At 37.7% G+C, this 15,750-nt stretch overlaps 1 protein-coding gene across 1 annotated transcript in view; it reads left to right on the forward strand.

Moving 5' to 3' along the window:
- The first annotated feature begins 299 nt into the window (after window positions 1–299).
- Window positions 300–15,750, forward strand: part of LOC106937387 (neurexin-1a-beta-like) — a 59,720-nt gene continuing 44,269 nt past the window's right edge. The window contains exons 1-2 of the mRNA XM_015018848.1: window positions 300–401; window positions 7,819–8,020. Of these exons, the coding sequence (XP_014874334.1) occupies window positions 300–401; window positions 7,819–8,020 (304 nt within the window). The remainder of the gene's footprint in view (window positions 402–7,818; window positions 8,021–15,750) is intronic.

A 15,750-nucleotide genomic window follows, 5' to 3' on the forward strand; every position in this document is an offset into this window, starting at 1 on the left:
ACTGAGATTTCAAAACACAGCAACATGTAAGGAAACAATTTCTGCGAGGGCAAAGCAAAATATTTGTCCCTATAAAATTTTATGACAAAGATCATAATTTTCAGTGTCTGTTTGAGTCATAATGTGAAATGAAGGGTTACTCACAGCATATGTTCCTTCCCTCTAAGCATATGTTGCCACTTCTGCTCAATCCACTACGTATTTTCCCTATTTCTTACTCAAGTGATTGTGCTATCTCCTATCGCCCTGAGAAGGCACTTGATAGTACGTGATCTTATTTGGCCAGAAAGGCATGCAGTATGAATCGTACAGATGAGGTGAGCTGGACTGTGACTATGCTCAGGGGGGATGCAGGAAGTCCTCTCGGAGAGGACAAAGATGAAGGTCAACTCACCCCGACTGTGAGCCAGCTGTCACAAGTGGACAGACAGGAGAATCACCTGAAACCTGAATTGATTTCTTTGAGGGGGAGAGAACGAAATTTCAGATATCTGTTGACCTCACTTGATGGAATATGTCACAGGCTGGATAGAGCCGCAGAAAGAGTTTAGACAGGCAGCAAATGCCACTGCAGGAAAAGACGATCAGTGCCTTCTGAAAAGTGCCATCGATCAGCTCCTTTAACCGACACTTCTGTCACTTCCAGCTCAAAGTATGCTTAATAACTCTACTTCTAATGAGTACAAAAGTTTTTTTTTTGTTTGTTTGTTTGTTTGTTTCCATCTTACAGTAAATTCCCTACTTAACACTTTAGTTTTATCAAAGTTCATGCTCAGTACCAGAAGCAAACAGGTTCCACAATCTTTTTTTAATTTTTTTTTAAAGGGTGATTTCAAGATTATTTGGTGAGAGCAAAAAGAAAGTAGCCCACTTTTTCAGTTTAAAATTATTTTAATCCAACTTCAGTGAAATAAAACAATATCCCACAGATTGCACCTTTATCAAACAATGAGCTTTAGAATTGAAAGGGACCAAATTTAAAATACATTGCCCAGATTGATTTGATATCTGCCTTGTTGGTCTGATCTCTCTCCTCTTCCTCTTGACCACAGACCAGAGATTTTCTATGAGGTTAAAGGTCAGGGGAGTTTGCTGGCCAGTCAAGAACGGGAACCCCACAGTCATTGAAGCAGCTTTCAGTACCTTTGGCAGTGTGAGTAGGTGCCAAGTCCTGCTGGAATATAAAATCAGCATCTCCATATAACTTGTCCGCAGAGGAAATCTTGAATTGCTCTAGAATATCCTGGTAGACTGTGAACTTCTGGAAAGTTCACTAACAAAAATCAGTAAAAATGTGAGCCAACACCTGCAGATGACATAGCATAGAAAACAGTCACTGACTGTGGAAATTTCACCCTGGATACTTAAAGCAATGTGGATTTTGTGCATTTCCACTCTCAGCTTCTTCAGCAAAAACATTTTGTGGTTTCCCGTCCTTGTGTAGGGTGTCGATGTTTTCGGACATTTGTCAAGTCAGCAGTCTTAGCCATGATTGTGTAGCCTACTTACCCAGAGTGAGAGACTGTCTAAAGGCTCAGGAAACCTTTGGAGGTGTTTTGAGTCAATTAGCTGATTAGGGTGTTGGTTTGAGTTTCCAGTAAAGACCTTTTCCACAGTATTCTCATTTTCTCAGACTGAATTTTGGGCATTCATTATCTATGAGCCGTAATTGTCAAAAATACAAGAAGTGAAGGCATGGAATCACTCAATGTGTGGTGATTCTTGATAATATATGAATTCATATTCATGACAGTAATATCAACAAATATCTTTCACATTCTTTCATATTCAAATTTATGAGATCTACTAAGATGTTCATGTCATTTCCCTTATAGTGCTAAAGTAGCCCTTTACCTCTTGTTAATCTGGCAAATCTTTCCAACTTCTGTTGCCTAATAATTTATAAATTTTGTCTTTGGTAAGCCTTACTCTTATAAAACCACTTGATATACTCCCTTGGCTTTAGAATAAGCTATAAGGTATTACAACAGAAGAAGCTTAGATGCATCAATATAATGATAAAGATATATAATAAATTATCTCTTTAAAATTTATAGAGATACACAAAATGATAATTACTGAAAGGTTGGATGATTCTTGTAATAACTGGAATTATGCAGACCTTCTCATAATAAGTAGGTAAACAAATAAGTAGGTAATGGGAGGATGCAGCCAAGCATTAATTATATTATTTTATCACTTGAATTATGCTCATTAGAGTAACAATAAATTGATAATTACGTCTGAGTGTAAATTGTAAAAGTTATTTAGCACCTTGTTTTTGCATGTATAATTTGTTTTGTTTTTTTAGCAGGCATGTTGAGAGCTTGATTAGAATAACAGCATAAAATAAAATAAGAAATGCTTAAGAAAATGATGCAGTCAAGCATTTTATACAGTATATAACTATTTTATCACTTTAATCATTTGAGTAACAAGGGATTATAATTACATCGGAGTGTAAATTGAGTCAATTATTTAGCACCTTGTTTAATAAAGAAATTATCCTTTAGCAAAGTTAGGCTGGTTACCATCCTCTCCTGCATTTGAGAATGATAAGGCCTCGGCGTGCGGCTGATTGACATGTACATTTTAACTTTTAAATTGAATTAGCACCGTTTTGTAAATCATAAAAGATTTTCTCACATTTGTTTAGCAAATTTAAACAAATGTTATAAATAATAGGATACCATCAAGCAGTGGGGGGCTTGTAAAATTAGATTTATTCATAATAGTTTCTTCACCAATTATACTTGTTATTGTCGTTGAAATAAATTTGTTTATAATGATCACCATGAGGGCCACATGCTGTTCAGGCAGAAAATAAAAAAAAAAAATGAATCTCTTTTACTTCTTAAAGGTTTGCTTTAAAATGAAGCCAAAGACTGTCAGAAGTAATTAAAAGATAAGGTGCAGGAGCACAATGTTCCAGTGTTAGCTGCGTTAAGACATTTAGCTTCACCAGAGTATAACATCCCCTCAACATGCACACATCCTGTAGAGACAAACACATTTCATATTGAGGGGATGACAGAGGTGGTCTCTCACCTGCCAGCAGACCCCCCCCCCCCACAGACATCCTCGCTGGAGAGAGACGTGTTTTTGTCCTGTGGCGTCAGACTGATGAGATACAGAATGTGACAGGAGCACAGTGGTTGTCAATGCGAATTGCTCATGAACAAGCAAAACATTAGGATGGACTAAGCTGAGGTGTTCATTTTTGCAGAAATCGGAGAGGCGGCTCAACTTATTCTGTAAGACATCTCCTGAATTCTTGTTTTTTTTTTTTTTTTTTTTTTTTTTACTTTTTTGCAGGGACAATAAGCCCAACCCCAACAAGTCTTTTGAACACCAGCGCATCCTGCTGACTTGCTGCGGTTGGTTTGTTTGAGCTTCAGGCATATCTTAAAAAGCACACCATATAATTTTAACCAAAACACCAGTGTGAGAAACTTTTTTTTTTTTTCCTGTCATTTTGACTGTTTAACACATCTGTTCAAACATAGTTTACAGACATGATTGGAAGAAAAAAAAAGGATGCCACTCAACAAACCTAATGACTACAGAGAGAAAAAAACCCCACTTGGTGCTGAGGATGTTGTGTAATTTTATAGCTGGTATAACAAGTTTCTGTGTTGGTATAATGAGTGCAGATGGGGAGTTTTAATGACAAACTGACACTCTGAGTGCTGCTGCAGCTACTCCACCCTCCAGCTGCAAGGATGGGAAGCACAAAAAAGAGCAGATTAGAGGAGAATAGTGGATCAACTTCATCAGTTAATTAAACTCCATTGCAGCTTGATGAGCAATTAATCAAAGCAGTGTGCCTAGTGTCAGGCAGGGCTGAGCTGTTCGGGTGCGGTGTGTGTGCTCTGTGCAGTATGTTCCTGGGAGGGCGGCTCTGTGGGGACCAGCACTTACCAAGTGAGCAGCCCTAAAATTGAGCAGGGTGTAATGGCTGGGCTTATGTTAGCATCTATCAATCACTCCCTGACATAAGCCAACACCCCATTGGTGCTCCAGGATTAGGCTCGTCTTAGTTCTAAAATTAACAGTGAACTAGTTGTCTAAGTCGAATCTCTTTTCAGCATACGTCGAAATGTATCAGGTTTATAGTATAAAATAAAAATATTTATAAAATATTTTTGTACAGATTTACAACTCAGAAAACAGAAGCAACAACAAATGGAGTTTCGTTTACTCCATTTGTTGCATCCCAAGAATTTGAGTATTTGTATTCAGCCTCTTTTACTTGGACATGATTAAATTAAATTCAGTGCTTACAGTTGGACTTTTAAAATAGTATGATTTACATTAAAGCCTTAGACCAAGCCAGTCAAAGGTGAGATCTTAATTAATTTGAGAATCGGTGGCAAGACTTGAAAATGGATGTTCACAGATAATCCTATGCAAAGACACAGCTTTGCGGGGAAGATAAGGCACCATTTCCATTATCTTGGTGTACAAATCCAAGAAAGGAGTTCCAAAATATCAAAAGAGTTGAAGTTGTTACAGAAAAGATTGACTCAGGAGGTGAATACAAATGCTATGTTTTTATTTGTGAAAAGAACTGAAAACAATTTCTTTGTGTTGAGCTACAAACAAAATCCCTGTGAAATATATATTTTTTTAAATGTGATTTTCCCCAAAAAATACTTTTGTCTCTTGGATTTTAATTTCCTCAATCTGATCGCTACATGTCATTCTACTGTCTTTCATCTACCTCCTCATCTCTTTCTGCACCAGCGCCGAGGCGCTCTTTATGCTTTGAAAATTCAAGTTGGCAGTTTGTGACTAAATGCAGTAAATTTATTAACAAGACCGCAGGGAACATTAAAAGTCAATTGAAGGAGGCTATTAAAAGCAGATTTTAATTGGGTTAGGGCCTTGTCTGAAACTTTTTTTTTTTTTTTACCCTGTCTCTTTTTCTAAGAGCGATAGTCATAAAAAAAAGTTGAGAATTAATGCGTTCAGTATGTGCTAGTCCTTGAAAGAAAGTCCCATTTTAAAATCGCAAAGGCTTGTTTCATGTTTTTTTTATGCCATTATCCAAGACTTTAAAATTCAGGAAACTGTGTGAAAATCAGCCTAACTGTAAAGTCTGATTATACCTTATGCTCTATTCCTGTGCTTCCTCCTACTGAGAAGCTCATTTATCAATGTTTTATGGTGGAGGAGTACATCTCTTTGAATGGCATAGTTTAACAAGATTTTACACACAGCACAGGTGTCTTCAGATTAGCCCTTGGTCAGGTCTGAGAAGCTGGCTATAGCTGTTGTATCTATTTGCTTCTCCGTTTTAGCAGGTCGATGTTAGGGCCTGCAAGCAGTGAGTAAATTATGTTAGCACTGTAGCTTTACTGGATCAGATTATATAATCTGTTGAAATTACATTACACACCATAGTATTGTCCTAGTTTTGGTAACGTGGTGTGACACATTACAAATGGCTTTAATTGCGCTGTGGCTGCTGGCAGTTCTGACATACTCGACTCTTCCGTGCACTTCGAGGGGCCGGGGTCTCGGAGCGTGCATACTCATGTTTGTTTAGTGGCGGACTCAGAAAGGGAGTCGGCCTGTGCACATGGGAGAGTTGGAAAAGAGAGATGGCGAGGCGGCAGCATATTGGTTGTGCTGACTGGATAATGACATGCAAAGTGCTGCGCCGCTATACTGGGCTGAGCCTCCGACCAGATGCTGCTTTCACTGCAGCTCATAAGCAGAGAGAGCGTTCGGCTGCACCGACATACGCACTCGTCTTCGATGGATTAAACAGGAGGATTGAGGGACTTCGATCATGTACTGTAAAAGGAGCTTATTAAAGCTAATACTCATTATGTGAAGGAGACTGTGGATAAGATGAGTTCTGAACCTCGGAGGTATTTTTGTGTTATTTCTTCATAGTTGGAGTTCATGCAGCTTGTGTAATGAAGGTGCCTGAAAGGGCCTAAAAAAAACTTTACAGATTGAATTGTGCCTTATGAAGACAGAGTTAAGAGGATTATTCATGTTTGTAGCGAATAAAGCGTGCCAGATGGCAACTGTACACAAAGGGGCTTAGCAGGTAAAGTTAATATTAGCTGAATAATTCACTTAATTTTGTTATTTAATTATATATATTCATAGACAGCATAATACATAAGGTAATGAATCTCATTGTGTAAAATCTGGGACGCCCCATTAAATATTCAGTTCATTGTTAATAAATGTTCTCAGAACAATGTCTAATCTTCTTATCTCTGAAATGCTAAGTGATTTAATTGCACCAGATAAAAAAAAAATAAAATAAAAAAACAACCTTGTTTTACATATGAAACAAAAGATATCAACAGACATCTTTTTTGGTGAGGAATCAGTCAGGTCACCTTACCACCAAAAGTTTTTCTTACATTCTTAGGCTCAAATCACTTCAGTGAGATGCTTTTCCAGCCTCTGGCATTGATCTGTGGAAAATTAGCTCCCCTTCTCACAGACGTACGCAGTTGGGCATAAATTTAATTTATGACGAATTTCACAGCATCTCGGCAACATCCAAACCTGCAATTTGAGTCTCCCTATGACTTTCCAGTGTTTAATTTGCAGCTAATTCTTGATAGTTTTACTGACTTGGGTCCTTGTCATGTTGCAGGATTCTATTCTTAAGTTTTTCTCTCTAAATCGCCCTAGTTTTAAGAATGTTGGTATGGTCTGTGGCAATCTCTCGTCCAATGACCGCTGGAGCCCCTCTGTGGCCCTACAAGAACAAGCGGGTGTAGAAAACGAGTAGATGGATCTCACATGTTTGTCAAGCGCTGTCTGATATACGGTAGATGGTGGATTCCTTGCTGGTGAGCTTGTTTTTTTAGTTTTTTTCAGACTTATGTTTATCAGGGATCACTTTCAATTTCCGATTGCTTTAGAAGGCCAAGCCTGGGCATGTTGGCAGTTGTTTTGAATTCCCTCCATTTCAGTACTTTGCAATGAATGATTTCAAATTCTTTTGAGATCAAACCCCTTCCCAGACTCATAAGCCACAGACTTCTTTCTGAATGCCTCAGACAGCGATTTAAAATTTCCACAGTATTCAGTCTTACATCAACAGTCAAGACATGGAAACGTGAAACCTAGTGTTAAAAACAAATCTTCAAAGCTATGAACAATGATGTTCTAGTAATGTTCATCTGATGTGGTACATCTATTTGTAATTTTAGTTATTTTAGGTGGGAATAAATATGGTACTGGTGTATAATACTCCTTCAAAAAAATGCATTTTTTTTGTACCTTTAACAGAAAACTCAGTGTGACATACACACACACACACACACACACACACACACACACACACACTTGGATAACATCATGCAATGGAAAAACAAATTGTGATAAATGCTATTCACACAGAGAACAAGGTGCTATATATGACACTTCAAGTGGAGACTTTTTGAAACAATGGGATCACAGTTAGCAGTAAACAAAATAAAACTTTCCACAAACCCATCTAAATTATAAAATGCTCTAAAAGCTCTAAAAGCAATGCAGTTCTTGTCAGACAGGAAACAAATGAATCACTCATAGATGCAATGTGTTTTGGCATAAAAGCATTATGTTGCTCCAACATCAGTTCACTTTCAACCTTTCACAGTGTAACTATACTTGCATCTCCTGAGACAAAAAAATTTACAATTATATGTTATGGGAAGCTCAACATCCCCAACTGTTTCTGTATGTAATAATTTATAACAATGTTTCACAAATTACAAGCTGTTTTTTTTACAAAACTCCGCTTTGATAGTTCGTAACATCTTTGTGCACGGTGACACATACATCATTGCTTAAAAGGCCTTGTTGTCTGTGCTCTTCTCCTTCCAGGAAAAAGGAAACATTGCTGTAGTATTTAATGTGGGAACAGATGACATAAACATCGAGGAGACATCAAAGTTTGTAAATGATGGAAAGTACCATATAGTGAAGTTTACAAGGAGTGGGGGTAATGCCACTCTGCAGGTGGATGACCTGCCAGTCATTGAGCGCTACCCCACAGGTGAGTCCCAACGCTTTGCCTACAATTGCATCTGCTGCTGCCTATAGGAGACAAAATGACCTAGATGTTATCAAGCCAGCTATTAAAGTCTTATCTGTGAGGATGTCTTTATGTTAACCTGGCATGGGCTTTAATTGCGATTTATGTTTCTGTTTCCAGCAGCTGTTAGGAATCCCACCAGTGTTGCTGAGTTTTAATACTAGATAATGGCCAAGATAAGGCTGTTAAATAACTTTACAAAATGAGTCAAAGCTGAAGTTGCACTTTCCTATTTAAAAGCCTTAAGTAATAGATGGTCTCAAAGGACAGTCAGCCACACTATCTGTATGTCTGTGTGATGCTCTTTCAATCCACCTCCAGTCTACTCTCTAAGGGGCTTAGATCAATAGACTATTCCCTGACAAATTGCCACTTTTATTGTAACCGTGTGCCGTTTAATATATTTATTTCTTCATCAATATTGTTGATTGATTTATTAATTGATGAATGGCATTGTGTTGGACAAGCCTATAATAACAGTCAAAGTAGATGTAGTGCTTACGGAGAATTAAACACCATGTTGATGATTGGCTACCTTTAACAGCTAGTTTAAGCATAGAAATGCACTTTTACATTCATCATTTTGACAGCAAAACCACAATTACCCGCGCAAAAACCAAGCCATGTTAATTTTCTTAGTCATTAGTGCTGCTAATAATTTCATTTGTGTAGCGCTTTTTATAAACACACTTTACATGACAGCAGAAGATGAATGCAGTAATTGCAGCCCTGTGTAATGGCTGGGAAGTAACTGGAAAAAGAAAAGTAGGCTTAAAGTAGTAGAAATGCTGTTCCCAACAGTCGACAACTCAACCTTTAAGAAATTTGCCATGTTTTTCAGGAAAGGCAACTTTGTGCCACTATTTTTAAGGTGAAAAATATGCAGCAGTCTACTGGCGAACCACTAAAATTCAGCAACACTGGTGTGTTTCTGTAAAGTCTTAAAATGCCAGTTATTCAAATTTCAATGCTATTGTTTGTGTTGTTGAAACTCTTAACTTCTTTACCTGCTGTAAGGCTTTGACAAAAGCTACAGAGTGCCAAAGACATGTCAAAGTGACAGATGCAAATCCAAATCTGAGTTCCGCTGTAGGTACAAGCTATTGTTCCAGAAAAGCAAAAGTTGCACAATCACATTTGTTAAGCTGTGAGAAACCATAACATGTGTATGCCACAAAACACAGACAAAAGAACCCGTCTCTTTCTTGTCTTCATAACCTTTAGTGTGACCTTTCTGCGGAGAATTGTGCATTCATCTAAATGATAGATGGTCGTATGACTGCAACCCAAACCTCACAGATTGCCTGAGGTGGAAAAGCGAAACGGAAAGCTTTTGACATGGTCGTGACAAGATGTGAAGCAGATTTAAACACGGCCGTGCTCCCATCTCTGCTTTTAAACATGCGTGCTGTAAGGTGGCTCCTGTGGTTAGCGCTGTTGCCTCACAGCTAGAAGGTTGCCAGTTTAAATCTTGACTGGGATCATTTTGAGAGGAGATTGCACATTCTCCCTATGCATAGATTCCCTCTGGGTAAACCACCTTCCTCACGCAGGTCCAAAAACAAGCATGTTAGGTTAATAATGACTCTCAACTGGAAGTGAATGCCAGTGCATGCATGCGTCTAAACCCTAAAATGTGCTTGCGACCTGTCAAGAGTGCAACTGCATTATTTTAAAACCGTAACAGATTTAAGAGAGTACAGAAAACAGATTACATTGATATTAAAGTCAAAATAATTTAAGTTTAATTTAGCTTCCTATAGTTTATTTAATTGTTTAAAACAGTAGTAAAAGTTTGTTGAAAAGTTAACAAATCCGTGGAGCAGCAGTGAAACGCTGACAGACAGAACTCCTGATTTCAGCTGATTTAATCAAGTGAACGTTATCAAACTCTGAATTTTTAAACAGACTATTTTTGATGATGCCCCACAAATGACAGCCTGTTGCAAAGTGAAAGGGTTGGCTCTGCTTCTGCTGAATTTGAATTGGACTGTTGAGTTGAGGGCAGAACAAGGCAATGGATTTTTTTTTGTTTTTGTAAAAGTCAAATTATTTCCTATGATAATATCTCTCATCCATGCAAAAGGTTTTTGTATTTTTTTTGTCTGTGCTTCAAACCACAACACTGGAACTATTCTATCCCGCTCAGTGAATTATTCTAGTCAATTGAAAAGATAAACGTTTCCAAACAACTGAGCTACAATTGTTTTCGAAATATGTTTCAAACTCTTAGCTGAGCACTGCTTTATGCATGCTAAGAATCTTATTCTTTTAAATTTTGATACCATTAATCTTCACCTGGTTGCCACCAACCAAGATTGGGTAAATATTATGACATTGTTGACTGATATTTGAAAGAGTCTGTCCACATAAAATTTAGAAACATATTTGTAATATCCAGGGTAGAATTTAATATTTACTAACATAGTGTTGTAGTCCATCATTATAAACATGTTATAAGCAAACTATAATTGAAGTCTACTATTAGCCTCCCCACACTTGAGGATTTCTTCATTTTTCTATAAATTGCATCCGATATGGCACCAGTCTAATCCAGATAAAGTAACTATTACTAATAACTTCACAGAACATCACTTCTGTCTCCCGGCTGTCAATTGCAGCTGTAATTCTACTGATTTAAAGGTAAAAGCAGGTAAATGTTGAAAAAAAAAAAAAAAAATACAGCGGCCATCAAACTTGCTTTCAAACCTGTCACAGCTTGTCTGCCCAACATTTGACTAATTTAAATTCTCTTCACAGCATTCTGAAGGGTGGACACTATGTGCATAAATCCTCTCATGGCAAGTGATGGACAAAATGATCAACCTCACCCCCACCAATCACACTTCAGTGACAATGCCAAGTTCAGCTACCTTATTAGGCCTGTAGCAAACTAATTACATCTAATCACAATTACAGCGTGGTCATCCCCCCTTCCCCAGCAAACAAAGTCATTATTCTCTCAGCTCGCCTGTTGTTTGATTAGCATCCATGCATTCCTCTGCCATACTCATAATAGCAACCCTTCGTCCTTCTTAGGCCACTCACGGATCAACAGTGATTATAATAAAAGTGGACAAGAACGATAAAAACAATGGCTAGAAAGTGAGAAGGAGAGACGAGGAGTTTGAACTTAGGGCTGATGTAATATCACTCTAAAAGCAAGGAAATAATTGCTTCAACAGACCCACAACTATACTGCCCTCATAACCTCATTAAAAAGTCTCATACTGAATGCTTAAAGGCCATTAAGTCTTTAGGACAATTATGAGAATCTGAAATGCTGGCTGTGCATTCAGACACATAAGTAGTCTCCTGTTTGTTGTAGCTTAGGTCGATCTTTTTTTCTGTACATAATAGGGTTGTGCAGCAAAGAAAAAAAAAAAAAAAATCAGTTGCTTCTCCTGAGCCTTGGCCGTGGAAGTAATACCATCACAATTGTGCTGCCAAACCCAGAGGGTACAATGCAGTATCCTATCGAAGCATCCAATGAACACGCACTGCACACAAAGATAATGGAGAAGTCCCTGGCCTCATTCTTTTACTGTTATCAGAGCTCGGTGCACTTACAGTGCTCTCTGTCTCTTCCTCTCCTTAGCTCGCACTTCGTTCTTCTTTTTTCTGCCCTTTTTACCTTTGTCTGGCCACCCCCCATGTCGATCCCACCCACTGTTTTTCAACAGTGTGGTCTGGTGTCTGCTCCGACATAAGGGGTGTGAGATTTATTCATCAAAACTCTCGCCTATCTCTGCTCATTTTCTTCCTTGGTCTAAAAAGTCAGCCTTTCCCTTTTGTCATAGGAGTCATCACACAGCATGCTTAAGAAGTGTTCAGCAGCTATCGCAGTCAGACAATGGAAGGGTGTAAAATAGGGGGATGACTTATCTTTTTTTTTTTTTTTTTTTTAAGCTGTGTCTTCCTAAAATCTTTACCATAGCTTAGCTTTGCCACCCTTATGAAAATTTTCTGGGAGCCACAATGAGAGCAAATCTTTCATAATCCTAATAGTTGGTTTTAAATATCCGTGTAGCTTAGAATTGTCATGTTCAGGTGTGAGCACACTGCCTTGGTATTTTTAACTAAAAGTGGAAAAAATGCATTCCAGGTTTTTTAAAAAAAACCTTGAATATTAGCTTTTAATTTAGCACCAACAAAAGGCTCCAGATTAGCCAGCATCCATCCAATAGATCTTATGTTACCCCAGCACAGAAAAAAACAACAATTTAGAGATTTGCGTAGGTTTCTCCTATTTAATTGCCCCCGTTAACATCATCTCATCATCTCGTAAACAATCCGAGTGTTGGAATATTTGTTCGTTTTACGTGGTGGGAATCTGAGGGCTTGTTATGAGATAAAGTTGCTGTCTTATCTGACCACTCCATTAACGAAAAAAAAAAAAAAAAAGAAACAAGTGGGTAAGGGAATGGTGGGTCGGGTGGGATAGCTCAGCTGAATCGCTGCTGCCTGGCAGTGGAGATAAGACAGGCTGTCCCACACCAAACCAAATCACCTCTTAACAGCAGTCACAGGCTCCGCTTGCAGGCACGATGAATGGGCTGCAACAAAGCCCTGGGGATAGCATTGTTTAACACCCCATGGTTCTGCAGTGAGGATCAATATATGATCAGACCTTGATTATATCCACACTTAATTAACCTCAGTACAGAGATAGACTGAGCTTGCCATTGGATGCAGAGCCAGAAAGATAAGCTCTTTAAAATTGGTGCATATTTTTGCTCCGATGTGAAGGATTCTGGCACAATAGCAAGCTTTGTCTGAGCGTGAGTATGCGTGTTAACTGTATAGAGCATTTGCCTACATGCACCTGGCAGCCTCCAAAGGTTTTTCCATTAGTGTCTTACATTCCTAATTAAAAAAAGGAAACTTGTAATCTTTGCTTCATAATTTTATTTGCACATTGTAGCTGCACCGATAACCTGTTTTTTTTATTTTTTTTTTATTTTAACTACTTTAACAAATAAAACCACCATTTGTATTCCCAAATTTACACTGACTAATGATGAAAAGTATCAGGGAAAATGTTTTGAAATTCAACGTGTCTCCTCCCGACTCTAAATTTATATGTCCTCACTGTCCTTTCATCAGCTGTAGGCTAGCATTTCTCCGAAGCACCAATCTGCTCCTGACCTCTCCTCAGATGAGGTGATGCAGTGGCAGGAAATGGAGAGGTGACATAACTAACACCCCATGACTGGCAAATGGAGGTGACAGGAATTAACAAATCCCATGAATGTTCCATTCTAACAGCAATCAAGGATTATTCATCATTTTGTCTCATTGAAAATGCCGAGAGGCACAGCTGTGTTTGGCTGCGTAAACATTTGTCCCCAACAAATGCACTATTTACCCATGTTGGATCGTGCAAGCTATAATCTGTGCTGAAAACTCTTTGGGAAACCATTTACCACACTTTAGTGAGTGAAGAAAATTTAATAGGAGCTCTTTCAAACTGTGTGGTGTTGAATTTAAAGACAATTCTTTATATAATGCAAAATGACTTAATAGGAACGTAATGTAAATGGATGAAGTCTGTGTTACTTCAAGAATATAGAAAGGCTTGCATTTTATTAAATATGCGTCAAATGAAATGTTCTCTCTTGATTGTGTTTAGATTGAAAATCACAACCATTGTTATTCTTTAAACTTCATTCATGTGATGTTAAATCCCTCTGGGAACAAACATTTGCAGGATGTGTTTCATCACGGTTTGCATTCATACTGTTAAAATAAAACATCAACTCAACAACTGATTGATGATTTCATACTGCCTTGTAAATATTTTTAAAAATTACTTTAATGTTCAGTCGGTCCTTTGGGCTTCTTTCCTTTGCAGAAGCTATTTTGTTTATCAATTCCTTAAGGCTCTGAGTCAATGTGCTACCCTGTCAATTTGAACTTTATTTGTCTTAGTAAAGTATTTTAAGGAATGATACAGATTGATATAACAAAAATACCTAAATTCTACTTTTATTTCAGGCCACTTGTATATGATTTCCAATAATGGTACTTCTGATCCATTTTTGGGTCCAGTTGACTGTGAGATTATTCAGTGTAGTAAAACAAAATTATTATGTTTCAGTAAACCTCCGTATATTATTAAGAAATGCCTTAAATCCCACAGTTTTAAGAGACAATTTTATTTTGACCCCACAAGTTTTTGCTCTTGTCGCGGTAGTGACCCTGTGTGCACTTTTATCCATTTTTTTTTATGTCATTTTGGAAATTGACAGTCTGACAGCACTGCCCCTATACTGTCCCAACATGACATTTTCCATGCTCCTCCTTGCTAGACTGCTGGACACTTAAAAAATATGCCTAGGTTTTACAAAAAGACATTTGGAAGACCAAAACTTGAATGTCAAAGAGAGAAAATGACCAGCACCAATAATTGCTCAAATATAATGATTTCTGAACCAATGACTATATTTTTACCTTAGAGTTTCACCTTATCTTAGGCGAGGACCCATTACTTCTCAGTGTTTATAAATAAGTAAAATAGATGTATGTATTGTCTGCGGTCTAGATATAAAAGCAAGTGAAATGCATAATCACTGTGTTTCTCATTCAAACACCTTCTGTAACAAGAATGATAGTTAAGGAAATTTAATTATGCTGAAAGAACAGACTAAAAATGGACTAAATGAATTTTTTCATGGCAGGCTCACTTGGCTTCATCCATGTTTATTTTTTACCAACGGGAAAAAATGGGCATTGTTTAGCAATGTTGCTCTCACATTAGCTAATGAAGTAAAAATAAAACACCCTAAATTCTTGTGTGGCTTTCAGAGTGCAGAACAAATCTTTCTGAATTGTTGCTGAGGTGAAAGTGCTCAACTAAATCTCACTCACAGACCATTGTGTTTCAACTTGGCACAGTCAACTGCATCCAAACACCATGAGCTGCACACACAAGCCTTAAATCCTTCTCTGTGTGGCTGATCCTCAGCAGTAATTCAAGCTGATGTGATTAAAAATGTCTTTTTATGCGCCACCTTACCTCCAAGACCTTTCATCTGATCAAACGTGCATCTGTTACAAGGTTAGCCTCCTCTGTTCATTTCTTTGCCTTTTTTTTTTCCTCTCTGAGGCCATTCTCTGCTGACTCATTGTTAGCTACAGGATCCTTTATCGGCCAGAACTGAATTAATATAGTTGATGGGACAAACATTGTCAATCTGCCAGAAGAATAGAGCTGACTGAATTCAATCTCAGCAGACAATACCAGGGGAAAAGCTCTCAGAGACAGTGCCACTTTGCTGAGCGTTTTCTGTTTTTGAGAGGTTATTGGCCTTGACAAAAGGGTGATGCAGAGTTTTCCTTCATTAAAGCCAACATGTCCCTCCAATGTTGGAGTGCAGATGGACTTCTGCTCTTATATAATTTATTTGGGATATGTTTTAAAAAAAAGATTTTCCTAGCTGACATAAGTAACCCAATTAAACTCAAAACTTTACCAGTTGTAGCTTTTGTCAAAGCCATTTTATTACAGGGTTAACTGTGTATGAACTTACATTGACATTGTCTTCTGACCAGGTGTAATCTGTTTTAATTGTACTATTGCAAACATCTTAATATTTATTGTCAATTAGGCTATTGTTAAATGGGGGGTACATTTGTTAAAGTTAATATAACTATAAAAGATTTACATAATAATAAAATTAAATGATGAT

This window comes from Poecilia latipinna, unplaced genomic scaffold, assembly GCF_001443285.1.
Source record: "Poecilia latipinna isolate Pla-1442-1.1 unplaced genomic scaffold, P_latipinna-1.0 Scaffold2333, whole genome shotgun sequence".
NCBI classification, from domain to species: Eukaryota; Metazoa; Chordata; class Actinopteri; order Cyprinodontiformes; family Poeciliidae; genus Poecilia; species Poecilia latipinna.